The sequence below is a fragment of the Chrysemys picta genome, chromosome 19 (genome assembly GCF_011386835.1).
Source record: "Chrysemys picta bellii isolate R12L10 chromosome 19, ASM1138683v2, whole genome shotgun sequence".
In the NCBI taxonomy this organism is placed as follows: Eukaryota; Metazoa; Chordata; order Testudines; family Emydidae; genus Chrysemys; species Chrysemys picta.
The window spans coordinates 24,458,106-24,475,642 of NC_088809.1; the positions used below are offsets into that span (position 1 = coordinate 24,458,106).

At 53.1% G+C, this 17,537-nt stretch overlaps 1 protein-coding gene across 8 annotated transcripts in view; it reads left to right on the top strand.

Annotated features, from left to right (window-relative positions):
• Window positions 1-17,056, top strand: part of LOC101952512 (claudin-4-like) — a 37,368-nt gene extending 20,312 nt beyond the window's left edge. For 6 of the 8 annotated variants that reach the window (XM_065572741.1, XM_065572740.1, XM_065572742.1 and 3 more), the window contains one exon: window positions 13,796-17,056. In XM_065572741.1, the coding sequence (XP_065428813.1) occupies window positions 13,822-14,466 (645 nt within the window). In that variant the 5' untranslated portion in view covers window positions 13,796-13,821 and the 3' untranslated portion in view covers window positions 14,467-17,056. Of the gene's footprint in view, window positions 1-1,022; window positions 3,360-9,643; window positions 10,662-13,795 lie in introns of those variants that run through there. The other 2 variants (XM_042845725.2, XR_010593756.1) reach the window with 2 other exon arrangements.
• Window positions 17,057-17,537: the final 481 nt, after the last annotated feature.

Below are 17,537 nucleotides of genomic sequence, written 5' to 3' on the forward strand. Positions count from 1 at the left end.
CACCCAATTCCCAGCCTGTGCTCCACACCCCCTCCCCCACAACCCTCCTCTGGAACCCCACCCCAAACCTGTGCTCCCCACACACCCCAGGTCCCTTCTTCAAGAACTCCACCCCCAGCTTGTGCTCCCCACACACCCCACGACCCCCCCCCAGAACTGCACCCCCGGCTTGTGCTCCCCACACACCCCATGTCCCCCCTCCAGAGCCCCGCCCTGGCCTGTGCTCCCCACACCCCCCCAACATCCCCCCTCTAGAGCCCCACCCCACTCCTGGCCTGTGCTCCCCTCACACCCATGTCCCCCCCTCCAGAGCCCCGCCCTGGCCTGTGCTCCCCCCCCCCCCAACATTCCCCCTCTAGAGCCCCACCCCACTCCTGGCCTGTGCTCCCCTCACACCCATGTCCCCCCCTCCAGAGCCCACCCTAAGCCTGTTTCCCCCACACATCCCACATCCCCCTCTCCAGAACCCCTCCCTGCCCTCAGTCTGTGCTCCCCACACACCCAACATCCCCCCTCCAGAGCCGCACCCCACTCCTAGCCTGTTCTTCCCACACACTCTGCCACCTCCCCAGTTGCTGGGCCTGGGCCTGGTTGCTGATTGGGACAGTTTATCAGGGATTGTGGTGGATTCATAGAATCATAGAAGATTAGAGTTGGAAGAGACCTCAGGAGGTCATCTAGTCCAACTCCCTGTTCAAATCAGGACCAACACCAACTAAATCATCCCAGCCAGGGCTTTGTCAAACTGGACCTTAAAAACCTCTAAGGATGGAGATTCCACCACCTCCCTAGGGAACCCATTCCAGTGCTTCACCACCCTCCTAGTGAAAAAGTGTTTCCTAATATCCAGCCTAGACCTCCCCCACTGCAACTTAAGACCATTGCTCCTTGTTCTGTCATCTGCCACCACTGAGAACAGCCGAGCTCCATCCTCTTTGGAACCCCCTTCAGGTAGTTGAAGGCTGCTCTAAAATCCCCCCGCACTCTTCTCTTCTGCAGACTAAATAATCCCAGTTCCCTCAGCCTCTCCTTGTAAATCACGTGCTCCAGCCCCCTAATCATTTTCGTTGCCCTCCGCTGGACTCTCTCCAATTTGTCCACATCCCTTCTGTAGTGTGGGGCCCAAAACTGGACACAATACTCCAGATGTGGCATCACCAGTACCAAATAGAGGGGAATAATCACGTCCCTCCATCTGCTGGCAATGCTCCTACTAATGCAGCCCAATATGCCGTTAGCCTTCTTGGCAATGAGGGCACACTGCTGACTCATATCCAGTTTCTTGTCCACTGTAATCCCCTGGTGTAATCTGAGGTACTGACCATTTTTCAGTGAAGACGGGCTGTATTTCTCAAAGCTGTGCTCTGGGAATGACTGTGGAGCACGTCTCCGGCCTGTGTTATATAGCAGGTCAGGTTCGATTGTCACAGTGACCCTTTTGGCCTGAGAACGTAGGAGTCTGGAATGGGCAGTGGGACTCTGCTGAGGAAGACTGGGGCACAGGGCTTGCCGGGTGAGGCAGCAGCCAGGCTACTGGGGAAATGAAGGATCATCCCCTTGGGGGTAGCAGGGGTCAGGCTGGGGCCACCCTTGAGGTCTCAGTGCATTGCAGATGGGAGTGAGGCTCCCAGCCCACACCATGAGCTTGAGCTAGTGCATTAAAAAGAGCAGCATGGTCTTTGCAGCGCTGGCAGCAGCTTCGGCTAGCCACCTGGTCCAAGCTGGCCTGAGCCCTGGGTCTGAGCTCTGGGCCCTGGCAGAGCTAGTGCGAGTCTGTCTGCCCAGGCTGGGGATCATAACACCCAGTTGCAGTGAGGTCTGCTATGCCAGCCCCGTCCTCAGGTCCATTGTGGCCCCAACACCTCTACTGACAGGCCTTCCGCCGCACCCCGGGTCTAGGTGAGTGACGAGCTGAGGGAGGTTGTGTCAGGGGACACATGGCCCTGAGGAGAGCTGCTTCCCCATTTGCTGCTGGCTGTGGGGGCAGCAAGGTCGTCTCCTCACTGAATGGTGCTGTCCCCATGTAGCGCACTCAGGGCTCGCTGACCCCTGGCTTAGGAGGGAATAAGGGTGCCACACACTGGAGTATGATCTTTATTTCCTGGCCCCAGCCACCTGCCATGGTTATAGCCTGGTCACCTTGTTATCAGTTATACCTCAGATAATATGGCCACTGATTAGTCCATCTGTTAATCGTTTCATTTCACATGATTTAGCTTTATTACATAGGCCTGCAGATTTGCCAGCCCCCTGAGCTCCAAAATAACAAAGGCAGGCCCCCCAAATCATTAGAGTTTTAAAAAATTGTAAGTTGGGGGTCTCTGTTTACCTGCTGGACTTGGGGGAGCCCGTTTTCCAGCTTTTCTCTGCAACCAGGGGACTAGGAAATCACTTTTTAAAAATGAAAGCTGAAATTCTCCCATAATCACAGGACTCCAGGATCTGGTGCTTCAGTCACAACATCAAACATCACAAGACTCACCATAAAATCACAAGAGATGGCAACACTTGTGCATCTTTGACATGCTCCAGGGGCTCATGTGGCAGCCAGCCTCTAGTGAAGAGACCGTGCCTTTCCTGAGTGACGTTCTGGCCAGGATCACAGTATACTGGGCACTGCTGAATGGCTTTGTCTTGCAGTCCTCTCCCACCCCCACTGGGGCATACTGTAGATCTCCAGCACCTCTGCACCTGCCACATGCAGCAGAGAGAAGGATTCCACCCTCCCTGGCTTCTCTGTAATCCCACTTCCTGCAGCTGCCTCGTCCAGTTCTCTCCCAAGTTCCCTTCTAGCCTGAGCGAGGCAGGTTCATAGTTAATAGATTTCAAGGCCAGACGGGATCATTGTGATCATCTAGTCTGGCCTCCTGTATAACACGGGCCGAAGAACTGCCCCACAATTGTTCCTAGAACAGATCTTTGAGAAAAACATCCCATCTTGATTTAAAATTTGTCAGAGATAGAAAATCCACCACGACCCAGGTAAATTGTTCTAATGGTTAATTAGTCTCACTTAAGAATGTAAGCCTTATTTCCAGTCTGAATTTGTGGAGCTTCAACTTCCAGCCATTGGATCATGTCACACCTTTCTCTGCTATTTTGAAGAGCCCATTATTAAATACTTGTTCCCCATGTAGGTACTTACAGAATGTGATCAAGTCACCCCTTAACCTTCTCTTTGTTAAATTAAATAGATTGAGCTCCTTGAGTCGATCACTATAAAGCACTTTCTAATCCTTTAACCATTCTCATGTCTCTTCTCTGGACCCTCTTCAATTTATCAACATCCATCTTGAATTGTGGACATCACAACAGGACACAGGTTTCCAGCAGTAGTCACATCAGTGTCAAATACAGAGGTAAAATCACCTCTCACTCCTATTTGAGATTCCCTTGTTTATGCATCCCAGGATCACATTAGCCCTTTTGGCCACCACTGCACACTGGGAGCTCATGTTCAGATGATTATCCCCCATGGCCTCCAGATCTTTTTCAGAGTCCCTGCTTCCCAGGACAGACTCTCCCATGATGTAAGTGTGAATGACATTCTTTGTCCCTAGATGTATCCATTTACATTTAGCCGTATTAAAATGCACATTGTTGGCTTGGGCCAAGCTTACCATGTGATCCAGATTGCTGTGTGTCAGAAACCTGTCCTCTTCATTATTTACCATGCCCTCAATCATTGTCTCATCTGCAAACTTTATCCATGATGATTTTATGTTTTCTTCGAGGTCGTTAATAAAAATGTTAAATAGCCTAGGGCCAAGAAAGATCCCTGCAGGATTGCACTAGAAACACACCGTTCAATGATGATTCCCCATTTACAATTACACTTTGAGACTTATTAGTTAGCCAGCTTTTAATTCATTTAATGTGTGCCATTTTAGTCTTGCATCTTTGTAGTTTTTTAATCAAAATGTCATGCAGTACCAGGTCAAATGCCTTACAGAAGTCTAACTATATCATATCAACATTATTACCTTCATCATCTAAACTTGTAATCTCATCAAAAAAGATATTTAGTTAGTGTGACAGGATCTATTTTCCATAAACCTGGGGATACACAGAGGTCTTCTGGGGGTACATCAACTCATCTAGGTATTTGCCTAGTTTTAGAACAGGCTATGCAAAAACCACTAGCAAAGTCGGTACAAACTAAAATTTCATACAGTCTATGACTTGTTTATGCTGCTCTGTATACTATACACTGAAATGTAAGTACAATATTGATATTCCAGTCGATTTATCTTATAATTATATGGTCAAAATGAGTAGGTATGCAATTTGTCAGTCATAGCATCCTGTGACACTTTTGTATTTTTATGTCTGATTTAGTAAGCAAGTAGTTCTTAAGTGAGGCAAAACAAATCAGACTCCTGCAAGGGGTACAGTAGTCTGGAAATGTTGAGAGCTACTGCCATAAACCCATGTTAATTGGCATTAATTACATTATTCTCTTTTACATTACTCTAATCAAATCCCATATCGCCTGCTCCATTATCTGGCCTGGGATGAACGTAAGCCTAACAGGCCTATACCCAGGTCATCATTTACCCTTTTGAAATATTAGTACAACATTAGCTTTCTTCCAGTCTTCTGGAACTTATCCAGTGTTCTGAGACTTATGGAAAATCAACATTAGTGATCAAGCAAGCTCCTCAGCCAGCTCTTTTAAAACTCTTGGATGCAAGTTATCTGGACCTGTTGATTTAAAAATGTCCAACTTTAGTGGCTTCTGTTTAAAATCCTCCTAAGATACTAGTTAGGGTTACCATTCGTCCGGATTCCCCGGACATGTCCGGCTTTTTGAGCTAAAAATAGCGTCCAGGGGGAATTTGTAAATGTCCGGACTTCCCCCTCCCCCCCCCCATGCAGAGTGCGCGCGGCTAACAGAGCAGCCGGCCGGATGGTACCACTTACATGGGGCTCCGACAGCCAGAGAGACCCCTCCTCCGCCTCCCCTGCAGCAGAGATCACTCCCTGCCTCCCTCCCTCCCTGCATTCGCAGATCCCTCCGGCAGTCTGGAGCTCCTCCCCTGCTCCTCCTCCACTGCTGGGACAAACGGCTCCGGCCGTTCCTGAGCAAGTTCACAGAGACGTTAGGTGAAGGCCAACAACAAGGGGGCAGGGAGTCGGAGAAGGGGCAGGGAGGTTTTGGATGGGGCAGTCAAGAGACAGGGGGGGTCGGGAGTTCGGGGGGGGCTTTCTGGGGGGAGTGTGGATAAGGTTTTGGGCAGGTAGGGGGTAGGGTCCTGGGGGGCAGTTGGGGGGCGTCTTAGGAGGGGGCAGTTAGGGGACAAGGAACAGGGAGGCTTAGGTAGGGGGTGGGGTCCTGGAGGGCAGTTAGGAGCAGGGGTTCCCGGAAGGGGTAGTCAGGGGACAAGGAGCGGGGGGGGCGGTTGGGAGTTCTGGGGGCGGGGCTGTCAGGGGGCAGGAGTGGTGAGAGGGATCGGAGCAGTCAGGGGACAGGGAGCAGAGGGGTTTAGATGGGTCGGGAGTTCTGGGGGGGGCTGTCAGGGGGTGGGGAGTGGTTGGATGGGGCGTGGGAGTCCCAGGGGTCTGTCTGGGGGTGGGGGTGTGGATAAGGGTTGGGGCAGTCAGGGTACAGGTGGGGGTAGGGTCCTAGGGGGCCAGTTAGGATGGGGGGAGGGTCTCAGGAGGGGGCAGTCAGGGGACAAGAGGCAGGGAGGCTTAGGTAGGTAGGGGGTGGAGTCCTGGGGGGCAGTTAGGGGCAGGGGTCCCAGGAGGGGGCAGTCAGGGGACAAGGAGCGGGGGGGAGGGTTGGGGGTTCTGAGGGGGGAAGTGGGAGGGGCAGGAGCGGGGCTAGGGCAGGACGGGGGCGGGGCTAGGGCGGGGCTCCTCCCGTCCTCTTTTTTGCTTGCTGAAATATGGTACCCCTAATACTAGTGGAATGGAAAGAGTGTTATCATGTGATATGACTACATCATCAGTTTTCTTCCCAAATACAGAACAGATATATTTATTGAACACTTCTGCCTTTATGGTATAATTTTTGATAATTCTGCCATTTCCCTCTAGCAATGGACCAATGCCATTGTCAGGATTCCTTTTGTTCCTAATATACTTAAATAGACCTCCTTTATAGAATCATAGAAGATTAGGGTTGGAAGAGACCTCAGGAGGTCATCTAGTCCAACTCCATGCTCAAAGCAGGACCAACACCAACTAAATCATCCCAGCTAGGACATTGTCAAGCTGGACCTTAAAAACCTCTAAGGATGGAGATTCCACCACCTCCCTAGGTAACCCATTCCAGTGCTTCACCACCCTCCTAGTGAAATAGTGTTTCCTAATATCCAACCTAGACCTCCCCCACTGCAACTTGAGACCATTGCTCCTTGTTCTGTCATCTGCCACCACTGAGAACAGCCGAGCTCCATCCTCTTTGGAACTCCCCTTCAGGTAGTTGAAGGCTGCTCTCAAATCCCCCCTCATTCTTCTCTTCTGCAGACTAAATAATCCCAGTTCCCTCAGCCTCTCCTCGTATGTCATGTGCCCCAATCCCCTAATAATTTTTGTTGCCCTCTGCTGGACTCTCTTCAATTTGTCCACATCCCTTCTGTAGTCTGTAGTTCTGTGGGTGCCCAAAACTGGACACAATACTCCAGGTGTGGCCTCACCAGTGCCGAATAGAGGGGGATAATCACTTCCCTCAATCTGCTGGCAACGCTCCTACTAATGCAGCCCAATATGGCGTTGACCTTCTTGGCAACAAGGGCACACTGCTGATTTATATGCAGCTTCTCATCCACCGTAATCCCAAGGTCCTTTTCTGTAGAACTGTCGCTTAGCCAGTTGGTCCCCAGTCTGTAGCCGTGCATGGGATTCTTCCATCCTAAGTGCAGGACTCTGCACTTGTCCTTGTTGAATCTCATCAGATTTCTTTTGGCCCAATCCTCCAATTTGTCTAGGTCACTCTGGACCCTATCCGTAACCTCCAGCTTATCTACCTCTCCCCCCAGTTTAGTGTCATCTGCGAACTTGCTGAGGGTGCAATCCATCCCATTCTCCAGATCATTAATAAAGATGTTGAACAAAACCGGCCCCAGAACCGACTCCATCTTTTGTCCTTAATGCTAACACCTTTTATTCCATCCTGACCCCAAGTGAGGAGGGCATGACACACCCACAACAGCTCTGGGAAGAGATGACCCCAGCATCTGATGTGGGTCAGGGTGATGAACAGATGACACTTGTAACATGTCAGTTTCCAGTGACTCCATGGGCTCTTGTTACAAAGGAGGGGCTCTGATGTGTTCCCATGGTTAGCAGGAACTTCTGCAAGGTCAGGAGGATGGGAGCCACCCAGGGGCAACAAATGCAGGGAAAGGGGCCAACAGGCCATGGCCCTTCCCACGTTTCACCACAGGCCCAGCCCCCTGCCAGGCCGGAAGCTGGAGCCCGGCCCAGGTAAGAGCAGCCTGGGGAGCCTGGGCAGCTGTGGGGAGCTGAAGACCCTCCACCTGCCCAGGGTGGGGGGAGGGGACCAAGAGCAACCCCCAGCCCATGTCCCCACCCCCCAGGCTCCTTGTCCAGGGCAGATGGAGGGTCCATAGCTCTTACCATGGCCTGTCTGTGGCTCTAAAGCCCTCAAGGCCCTGCCCCCTGGCTAGGCCGGGAAGCAGAGCCAGGTCGGGGTAACAGCTGTGGGGAGCCATGGACCCTACACCTGCCCTGGGCGGGGGGCCCGCAGGGCAGGGACACGGGTAGGGCTGCTCTCAGGCCCCACCACCCCGGGCAGGTGGATGGGCCCAGACTCCCCAGCCCAGCTCTGGCTTCTGGCTTGGCCAGGGGGCAGGGCCTCAGGGGAAGAGGAGGAGCGGGGTGGGGCCACAGAGGAGGCATGGCTATGTGGGCCCCCCACTTTTAGGAGGAATCTGTTGCCCCTGAGCAGGGGCAGCTTTATGTATTTTGCAACCCCAAGGACGGCAGTGAGGCAATGAGGCAGCCTTCGGCGGCGCGCCTGCGGGAGGTCTGCCAGTCCCGCACCTTCGGCGTACCCGCCGCCAAATTGCCGCCGAAGCCGCGGGACCGGCGGACCTCCCGCGGGCATGCCGCTGAAGGCAGCTTGACTGCCACCCTCACAGCGACCAGCAGGCTGCTCCCCGCGGCTTGCCGCCCCACGCGCTTGATGCGCTGGTGCCTGGAGCCGCCCCTGCCCCTGAGCCCACCCCAGAGAGAGAGAGAGAAGAGGAAGGAGCCAGAGCAAAATGGAGGAGAGAGGAGTGGTGAGCAGGGAAGTGAGACTAAAACCAAAGACAATGGAACAAATGACACAAATAGCAGTGTAGTTTCTTTGGAGCAGTAACAGGGCGTGTCCACTCTGCAGGGCTTTGTGACACTACCTGGTGAGCCACAGCTGTGTCTGGTAATCAAACACTATCACTGATTCATAGGCTGTTGTTTTTACTTCATTCCATTCTGTAATGAGAGCCACATTTAGTCAGCCAGCGAGTAACTTCCTAGTTACCAGGAATTGCTGAGCATTCTTCGACAGTCCCTGCAAAATAACCCTCTGCAGCTCCTGTGGTTAATGACACCTTCCAGTCTGACACATGACCAGCCAACCACAGCAGGACAAGCTACAGCTCAACAGGCACCCCTACCGAAAGCTCAGCCTTCTGCAAGCCACTCAGAGCTGGTATCCCTTCTTTATTACAGCAGTGGGAACCCTTCAGCTAGCCAGCTCTTTGTTGAAACTGGTGCAAACCCTACAGGAAGCCTGTAACTAGGAGAATATGTTAGAATCCCGGAATTACTTTCAGAACAGTTAAGTGATGCCGAGCACTAGGGTCTCCTGACTCTTTCTGATATAAAACCAGATTTTCAGTTGCTTATAACTTTGTCAAACTTTAACTATTTGGTCTAATTCAGAAGTTGGTCCAATAAAAGATATTACTTCAGCCACCTTGTCCTGGGACCAACACAGCTACAATACTGCAAGAATTAAAGTTGTCCATGCAACCTTAATTTGGCCCCCTTGGGCATATGCATTCCAATACAGTCTTTAATGGTATGATTACATACTTGTTTTCCAGAGGACCCCTGCCTCATTCACTACGCAGGATGGAGAGTGCTCTGGGATGAATCAGGGTGGTGCAGTGAAGGAGTCTCTTATCTGTAGAACCTCATTTGTTGCAGAAGTTAGAAGGTGTGTAGTGCATGGGGCAGGGGTCTGCAGGAAGAGAAAGGATGGTCTCATGGTTAAGCCACAGAGTTCCTGTAGGATGCAGTGTCACAGTTGGTCATTAATTGTTTGTTCCTTGTTTTCTGGGTGCCCAGCGTGAGACACTTGGGTTTGAGTTGCAGAAGTGCTGAACACCCACAGCTGCAGCTGAATTCAACAGGAGCTGTGCGAAGCTATTGTAACCGCTTGTTCTGGCCTAAAGTGCTATACATAAAAGGGTTCGGTCAAATTCCGGTGCTAGGCATCTCAAGTTGGACACCCAAATTAATTAATACTTTTGCCTTTAATCTAGCTGTGCTTTAGTTCCCCAAGTGTAACATGAGAATAACACCGTCTCCCTACCTCCCAAGGTGTTCTGAAGCGCTCAGGTACTGTAGTGATGAGCACCACAGAAAAGCCCATTAGAAATTAGTAATTCTGTTTTTGGTGCAGGTTTTGAATAGTGGACAGTAAATAAGGCGCTGGGCCACACCTTAAATGATGAAGATCAATTTTGAAGCACTTTGAGGAGAGGAAAGTGATCAGGAACCGTCAACATGGATTCACCAAGGGCAAGTCATGCCTGACTAATCTAATTGCTTTCTGTGAGGAGATAACTGGCTCTGTGGATGAGGGGAAAGCAGTGGATGTGTTATTCCTTGACTTTAGCAAAGCTTTTGATATGGTCTCCCACAGTATTCTTGCCAGCAAGTTAAAGAACTATGGTCTGGATGAATGGACTCTAAGGTGGATAGAAAGCTGGCTAGATCATCAGGCTCAAGTGATCAAGGGCTCCATGTCTAGTTGGCAGCCGGTATCAAGCAGAGTCCCCAAGGGTCGGTCCTGGGGCCGGTTTTGTTCAATATCTTCATTAATGATCTGGAGGATGGCGAGGACTGCACACTCAGCAAGTTTGCAGATGACACTAAACTGGGAGGAGTGGTAGGTACACTGGAAGGTAGGGATAGGATACAGAGGGACCTAGACAAATTAGAGGATTGAGCCAAAAGAAATCTGATGAGGTTCAACAAGGACAAGTGCAGAGTCCTGCACTTAGGATGGAAGGATGCACTGCTACAGACTAGGGACCGAGTGGCTAGGTAGCAGTTCTGTAGAAAAGGACCTAGGGGTTACAGTGGACAAGAAGCTGGATATGAGTCAACAGTGTGCCCTTGTTGCCAAGAAGGCTAATGGCATTTTGGGCTGTAGAAGTAGAAGCATTGCTAGCAGATCAAGGAACGTGATCATTCCCCTCTATTCGGCATTGGTGAGGCCTCATCTGGAGTACTGTGTCCAGTTTTGGGCTCCACACTACAAGAAAGATGTGGAAAAATTGGAAAGAGTCCAGCGGAGGGCAACAAAAATGATTAGGGGGCTGGAGCACATGAGGAGTGGCTGAAGGAACTGGATTATTTAGTCTGCAGAAGAGAAGAATGAGGGGGGATTTGATAGCTGCTTTCAACTACCTGAAAGGGGGTTCCAAAGAGGATGGATCTAAACAGGGGTCGGCAACGTTTGGCACGCGGCTCGCCAGGGTAAGCACCCTGGCGGGCCGGGCCAGTTTATTTACCTCCTGACGCGGCAGGTTCAGCCGATCGCCGTCCTGGGCCAATGGGGGCGGCGGGAAGCGGCACTGCCCCCATTGGCCTGGGACGGGGAACCGCAGCCAGTGGGGGCCGCGATTAGCTGAACTTGCTGCGTCAGCAGGTAAATAAACTGGCCCGGCCCGCCAGGGTGCTTTCCCTGGCGAGCCGCGTGCCAAACGTTGCCGATCCCTGGTCTAGACTGTTCTCAGTTCTCAGATGACAGAACAAGGATTAATGGTCTCAAGTTGCAGTGGGGGAGGTTTAGGTTGGATATTAGGAAAAAACTTTTTCACTAGGAGGGTGGAGAAGCACTGGAATGGGTTCCCTAGGGAGGTGGTGGAATCTCCTTTCTTAGAGGTTTTTAAGGCCCGGCTTGACAAAGCCCTGTCTGGGATGATTTAGTTGGGAATTGGTCCTGCTTTGAGCAGGGGATTGGACTAGATGACCTCCTGAGGTCCCCTCCAACCCTGATATTCTATGATTCTATGATTCTAAGATGAAAAGATATTGAACGGCTGCCTCGTTCCTGAGCACAAGGCACCCTGAGCACTGAATGAGGCCAAAAATGTGCAAAAATTAGTATGTGATCATGTAATAAAAGAATGCAGCATAACGTACAAGGGGGCCGAATAAAGTTGCATAGATAACCTTTCATTCTGATATTCCATAACTTCTGACTGCTTGACTATGCATCCTTAATAATGTTCCTTTATTTTAGTTTGTTGCACGCAAAAACAGAACAAAAAAACAACCGACCAACCAACCAAACCAAACCCAAACAGAAATTCCATTTTGTGGAACTGTACTGACCCCTCAAGCTGGGTTGAGGATAGTCATATCCACAGCACAGCCCTCTGCCATTTGAGCTAAAGGACTAGTTTGTTATCCTCTATGTATACCATCCACTGACTAGAGGGTAGGCGCTTGCCAGTGAGTTACACAACCGTTTCCTTGACAGCAGTGGAACACAGTGAGCCAGGATTTGTGGATTTTGTTCTTGGCTCTGGGAGGGGAATGTTGTCTAGTGGTCAGAGAGCAATAACCAAGCACATGGACTTGGCACATTACTTCTGAGAGAGAATGTGGCTAAGTGGATGAGACTTGAGTCTGCCCTACTAGGGACTTGTGTTCTATCCCAGGAGTCTTTTCTCAGGAATAAGGGAGCGCAGGGCACAGAAGTATCACCACCAGTCAGCAAACGGGGTGAGACTTAGAATCATAGAATATCAGGGTTGGAAGGAACCTCAGGAGGTCATCTAGTCCAACCCCCTGCTCAACGCAGGACCAATCCCCAACTAAATCATCTAGGGTGACAAGATAGCAAGTGAGAAAATCGGGGCAGGGGTGGGGAGTAATAGGAGTCCGAATTAAAAAAAGCCCCAAATATCAGGACTGTCCCTATAAAATCAGGACATCTGGTCACCCTAAAATCATCCCAGCCAGGGCTTTGTCAAGCCTGACCTTAAAAAAGGAAGGAGATTCCACCACCTCCCTAGGCAGGGCCGGCTTTAGGCCGATTCAGTCGATTCGGCTGAATTGGGCCCCGCGCTAAGAGGGCCCCGCGCCACAGCTCTCCATGCCCCCCAGCTCACTTCCCCCTCCTCTCCTCCCCTGAATGCTCCGCCCCTGCTCCTCCCCCTCCCCTGCTTCCCACGAATCAGAGGTTCGCGGGGAGTCTGAAAAGAAGCAGGGGCGGGCAGGCAGCACTAGGTATGCTGGGGTGGCAGGGGGGCGCGAGAAGGGCTCCGGGGAGGCAAGGCCCAGTCTGGCCCCAGTTCCGGCCGAGCGTGCCGGCCCCAGCGGCTCCAGCCCGGCTCAGCTCCAGCCCGGCCCCCGCGGCCCGGCTTGGGTCCAGCCTGGCCCCCTTGGCTCGGGTCTGGCCCGGCCCGGACCCCGTGGCTCAGGTCCGGCTCGGCTCGGGCCTGGACCCCGCGGCTTGGCTCAGGCCCGGCCCCCGCCTTTCGGGTCCAGCCCGGCCCCAGCAGTGCGGCGCGGCTCGGGTCCGGCCTGGCTCCCGTGGCTTGGCGCGGCGTGGCTCGGGTCCGGCCTGGCCCCCGCGGCTCGGCTCCGGCCCAGCCCCTGCGGCTCGGCTCCGCTTGGGTCCGGCCCGTCCCCTACGGCGCGGCTCGATTCCCAAGCCTGGCTACCCCGGCCGGAGCGTGGCTCGATTCCTGGGGGTGGGGCTTGCAGCAAGCCCCACCCCCAGGAATCGGGCCACGCTCTTGCTAAAGCCGGCCCTGTCCCTAGGTAACCCATTCCAGTGCTTCACCACCCTCCTAGTGAAACAGTGTTTCCTAATATCCAACCTAAACCTCCCCCACTGCAACCTGAGACCATTGCTCCTTGTTCTGTCTTGAACTCCTGGCTCTCAGCCCAGTGCACCTCCCCCTAGGCTAAGAGGTATTGGAATTGGGGACAGAGGCTGGCTAGTGTGGGCCACTCACTGAGGCTGGGGAGTATGGCCTGGGGAGCTGGAATATTCAGAAAATCACAAGCACACATACACATATGTACATACATGTGCACACATATATATGTACATATACACACGTACATACATGTACACATGCACACACACAATCCACTTTCATGCAAGAGCAGTCACCGAAAAAGCTCAGCCTGAACAGGTAAAGTTTGGCATCGGGGGTATAATGGACAGGGTTGGGCGAAGGTAACCGTGGGTATCGCGGCTGCTCTGCCTATGGGAAGCCAGCTCTGTCTCCTAGAACTTGGCCTGTGGTGCAGACGCCCAGCATAAGACCCCAAGTGCCACTTCTTCTCACATCGTAGCGATGGGAAACCGAGGCACAGCAAGGTCAGAGTGACTTGCCCAAGGTCACCCAAGGAGACTGTGGCAGAGCCAAGTCTTCTGAGTCTGACTGCCTAATCTGGGGCCTTGCTCCAGCTCGCCCTGCTGTTGCAGCCCCTGGTTTCACCTCCTACAAATTACCGGCATTCGGTTTGCGGGGTGTGTGTGCAGTGCAGCATCTCTAAACTGCTCTTCCCACTGTCTCCAAAGGTGAGAGCCTGACTTGCCCGTAAGCCATGACGGTGATGGCTGTGCAGATGGGGGGCCTGGCCCTGTCGGTGCTGGGCTGGCTGGGCACCATCCTGACCTGTGCGCTGCCCATGTGGAAGGTGACGGCCTTCATTGGCTCCAACATCATCGTGGCTCAGGTGTTCTGGGAGGGGCTGTGGATGAACTGTGTGTACGAGAGCACAGGCCAAATGCAGTGCAAGGTCTACGACTCGCTGCTGGACCTCTCCTCGGACCTCCAGGCAGCCCGAGCCCTAGTTGTGGTCTCCATTGTGGTGTCCTTCCTTGCCCTCCTTATTGCCATCTTTGGGGCCGAGTGCACCAGGTGCGTCGATGACAAGGGGGCCAAGGCCAAGATCTCCATCACCGCCGGGGCTGTCTTCATTCTGGCCGGGATTGGTCTGCTCATCCCTGTGTCCTGGTCGGCCAACACCATCATCAGCAACTTCTACAACCCCATGGTGCCAGAGGCTTTAAAGAGGGAGCTGGGGGCTTCCCTCTATGTGGGCTGGGCCGCAAGTGCCCTCTTGGTGTTTGGGGGGGCCATACTGTGCTGCTCCTGCCCCCCCAGCCAAGATGCGCCATACCCCATGAAGTATAAAGTGGTGAAGCACTCCAGCCTGGGGAGCTATGCCCTTAAGAACTATGTGTGAGGAGCCCTGCCTTGCCCTCCCTGGAGACCCCCCTCTCGCCCCATCCCATCCCACGTGTTCGCAGGGGCCTCTTTACAGCCATCCAAACAGATGTTGGCTTCAAGTTGAAGTGTGTGAAATTTGTAGGGGTTCCTCTCCCAGTCCGGGTCCTGCCCCACATGTATCCTCCCACCTGCATCTCACCCCACCCGTCCCATCTCCCCACGCGTTTCCCTGCCTGCATCCCACCCTACCCATCCCACCTCCTGATGTGTATCCCCTCTGCATCCCACCCCACCTCCCCATGTGTTTCCCTGCCTGCAGCCTATCTCACCCCACCATGTGTATCCCCCCCTGCATCCCACCTCCTCATGTGTATCTCCCCCACCTGCATCCCACTCAACCTGTCCCACCTCCCCATGTTCCCCCCCACTACATCCCACCCATCCCACTTCCTCGTGTATCCCCTCTGCATTCCACCCCACACATCCCACCTACTCATGTGTATCCCCCCCCCCCACATTCCCCCCCTGTCCCACACTATTCCCTCCTTGCCCATGTCCCACCCCACTTGTCACCTGTATCCCCTCCTTGCTGGTGTCCTGCCCCATGCATCCCCCTCCCTGCCCGTGTCCTGCTCCACATACCTCCTCCCCACCCACATCCCACTTGACATGTGCTCTCTCCCTGTCTATTCTGTTCTCTGTAGGCTCTTATACCACACGTACTCCCATAGTTTCTAAATGCCTTCTAGTCGGCCCACAAAGGCTGGTGGACCTGATCATCAGCCTGAGCCAATCAGGCACGTCCAGGTCAGTCTGTAGCCCTTTCCTCAGGGCTCTCTTTATTCTTTTTAACACAAAAAAGAAGCATGGAACAATAACAAAAAGCAACAATCCTGTTCTCAGCTGTGACTGTGGGGCCCCCCAGGCTCTGATAGCTTAAGGGGCTGGACCTTCCCCAGCCTGGAGCAGGGGGCACGGGGTTTCCTGCACTCTCACACCCTCCTGCTGCAGCCACAAGAGACCACACTGCAAACCCTCTGCTGGAGCTGGGCTCTCCTTTATATCCCCTGGCTGGGACTCATCAGCCCAATCACTCAATGCTGCCCAGAAGGGCCAGACTGGCCAGTTCCAGTCCTTGCTTCCAGGGGAGCTCAGTGCAGGCCGGCTTTGGCCTGGGCCAGATCCCAGGGAAGCAGCTCCTGGGGACACAGGCAGCGGCTCCAGGCCCTTCGTTACTGGTATAACCAGCTGTGGAACAGGCAGCATTGAGGGACAGCCCCAGGAGGTTGGAGCCCCTGTGCCAGCCACAACCCCCCCCGCAGCCCCTGCCCCACCCACAACCCCCAACAGCTCCTGACCCAGCCATGACCCCCTGCAGCCCCTGCCCAATCCAGAACCCCCCAGAGCCGCTGCCCAGCCGTGACCCCCCACAGCCCCTGCCCAATCCACAACCCCCAACAACCCCTGACCTAGCCATGACCCCCCCCACAGCCCCTGCCCAATCCACATCCCGCACAGCCCCTGCCCCAGCCACTATCCCCCGTAGCCCCTGCCCAGACATGACCCCCCAAGGCCCCTGACCCAGCTACAATACCTCCACAGCCCCTGCTCCGTCCATGACCCCCCCGCACAGCTCCTGACTCAGCCATGATCCCCCCACAGCCCCTGACCCAGCCATTACCCCTTCACAGCCCATTCCCAGCCATGACCCGCCCACAGACACTAGCCAATCCATGATGTCCCCACAGCCCCTGCCCCAGCCTTGCCCCCCCCAGCCCCTGCCCACTTCACAACCCTCCCACAGCCCCTTCCCAGCCATGAGCCCCCCACAGCCCCTGGCCAATCCATGACCCCACATAGCCCCTGCCCAGCCATGACCCCCCGTGACGTTATTGACATAAACTGTAACCGTATAGGTCATTGTTGCAACCACTGTTATATATTTGCAGTAAATATTGTACAAAAGTTGTCGTGTGAGGTGTCTATGAAAAGGTTATGATTTGCTGGTTATGATTATGCTATCTGTGTGCGTGTGTCATTTTTGTATTTAAAGTTATAAGTATTGGCTCTATCCTATCTGTATTTCAAACTTGTGCTATGCTTCTGGGTGACACCCCAGACAATGTGGCGTCAGCACTGCCTAGCCTGCTTGTTGGCCCATTAAGGACCATCAGCTATACAATTGAGAGAAGGCAGATACGCCTTGCAACTCAGCAAAGTATGCAGGGACTGGCCTATGGACAGAACTCTAAGGGTTTTCCATGCCATGTGCTGGATGGCTTGTGGTTGGAACAAAGAAAGCACAAGCCACATGGCAAAAGGACTATAAAAGGCAGCATCATCATCTCCATTTTGTCTTCAATCCTACATCTTACTTCTGGAGGAACCTTGCTACAAACTGAAGCTCTGAACAAAGGACTGAGGACCCATCCCAGCTGGGGATGTTCCAGAGACTTGATTTGAGCCTGTAGTTTATTCCACCATTGCTACAAGCCTGAACCAAGAACTTTGCCATTACTGTATGTAATTGAGTCCATTTAACCAATTTTAACTCTCATCTATATTTCTTTCTTTTATGAATAAACCTTTAGATTTTGGATTCTAAAGGATTGGCAACAGCGTGATTTGTGGGTAAGATCTGACTTGTATATTGACCTGGGTCTGGGGCTTGGCCCTTCGGGATTGAGAGAACCTTTTTTCTTTTACTGGGGTATTGGTTTTCATAACCATTCGTCCCCATAATGAGTGGCACTGGTGGTGATACTGGGAAACGAGTGTCTAAGGGAATTGCTTGTGTGACTTGTGGTTAGCCAGTGGGGTGAGAGCGAAGTCCTCTCAGTTTGTCTGGTTCGGTGCCTTAATGGTAAAGGAAACCAAGCCTTGGGCTGTAACTGCCCTGCTCTAAGCAATTTGTACTGAATTGATACTATCAGTTGTGTCCCGCCAGAGGCAGCATCATTACACTCCCACAGCCCCTGCCCGATCCACACACCCAACATCCCCTGTTCCAGACATGACCCCCCACAACCCCTGCCCAGCCACAACCCCCCGACAGCTGCTGACCCAGCCATGATCCCCTCACAGTCC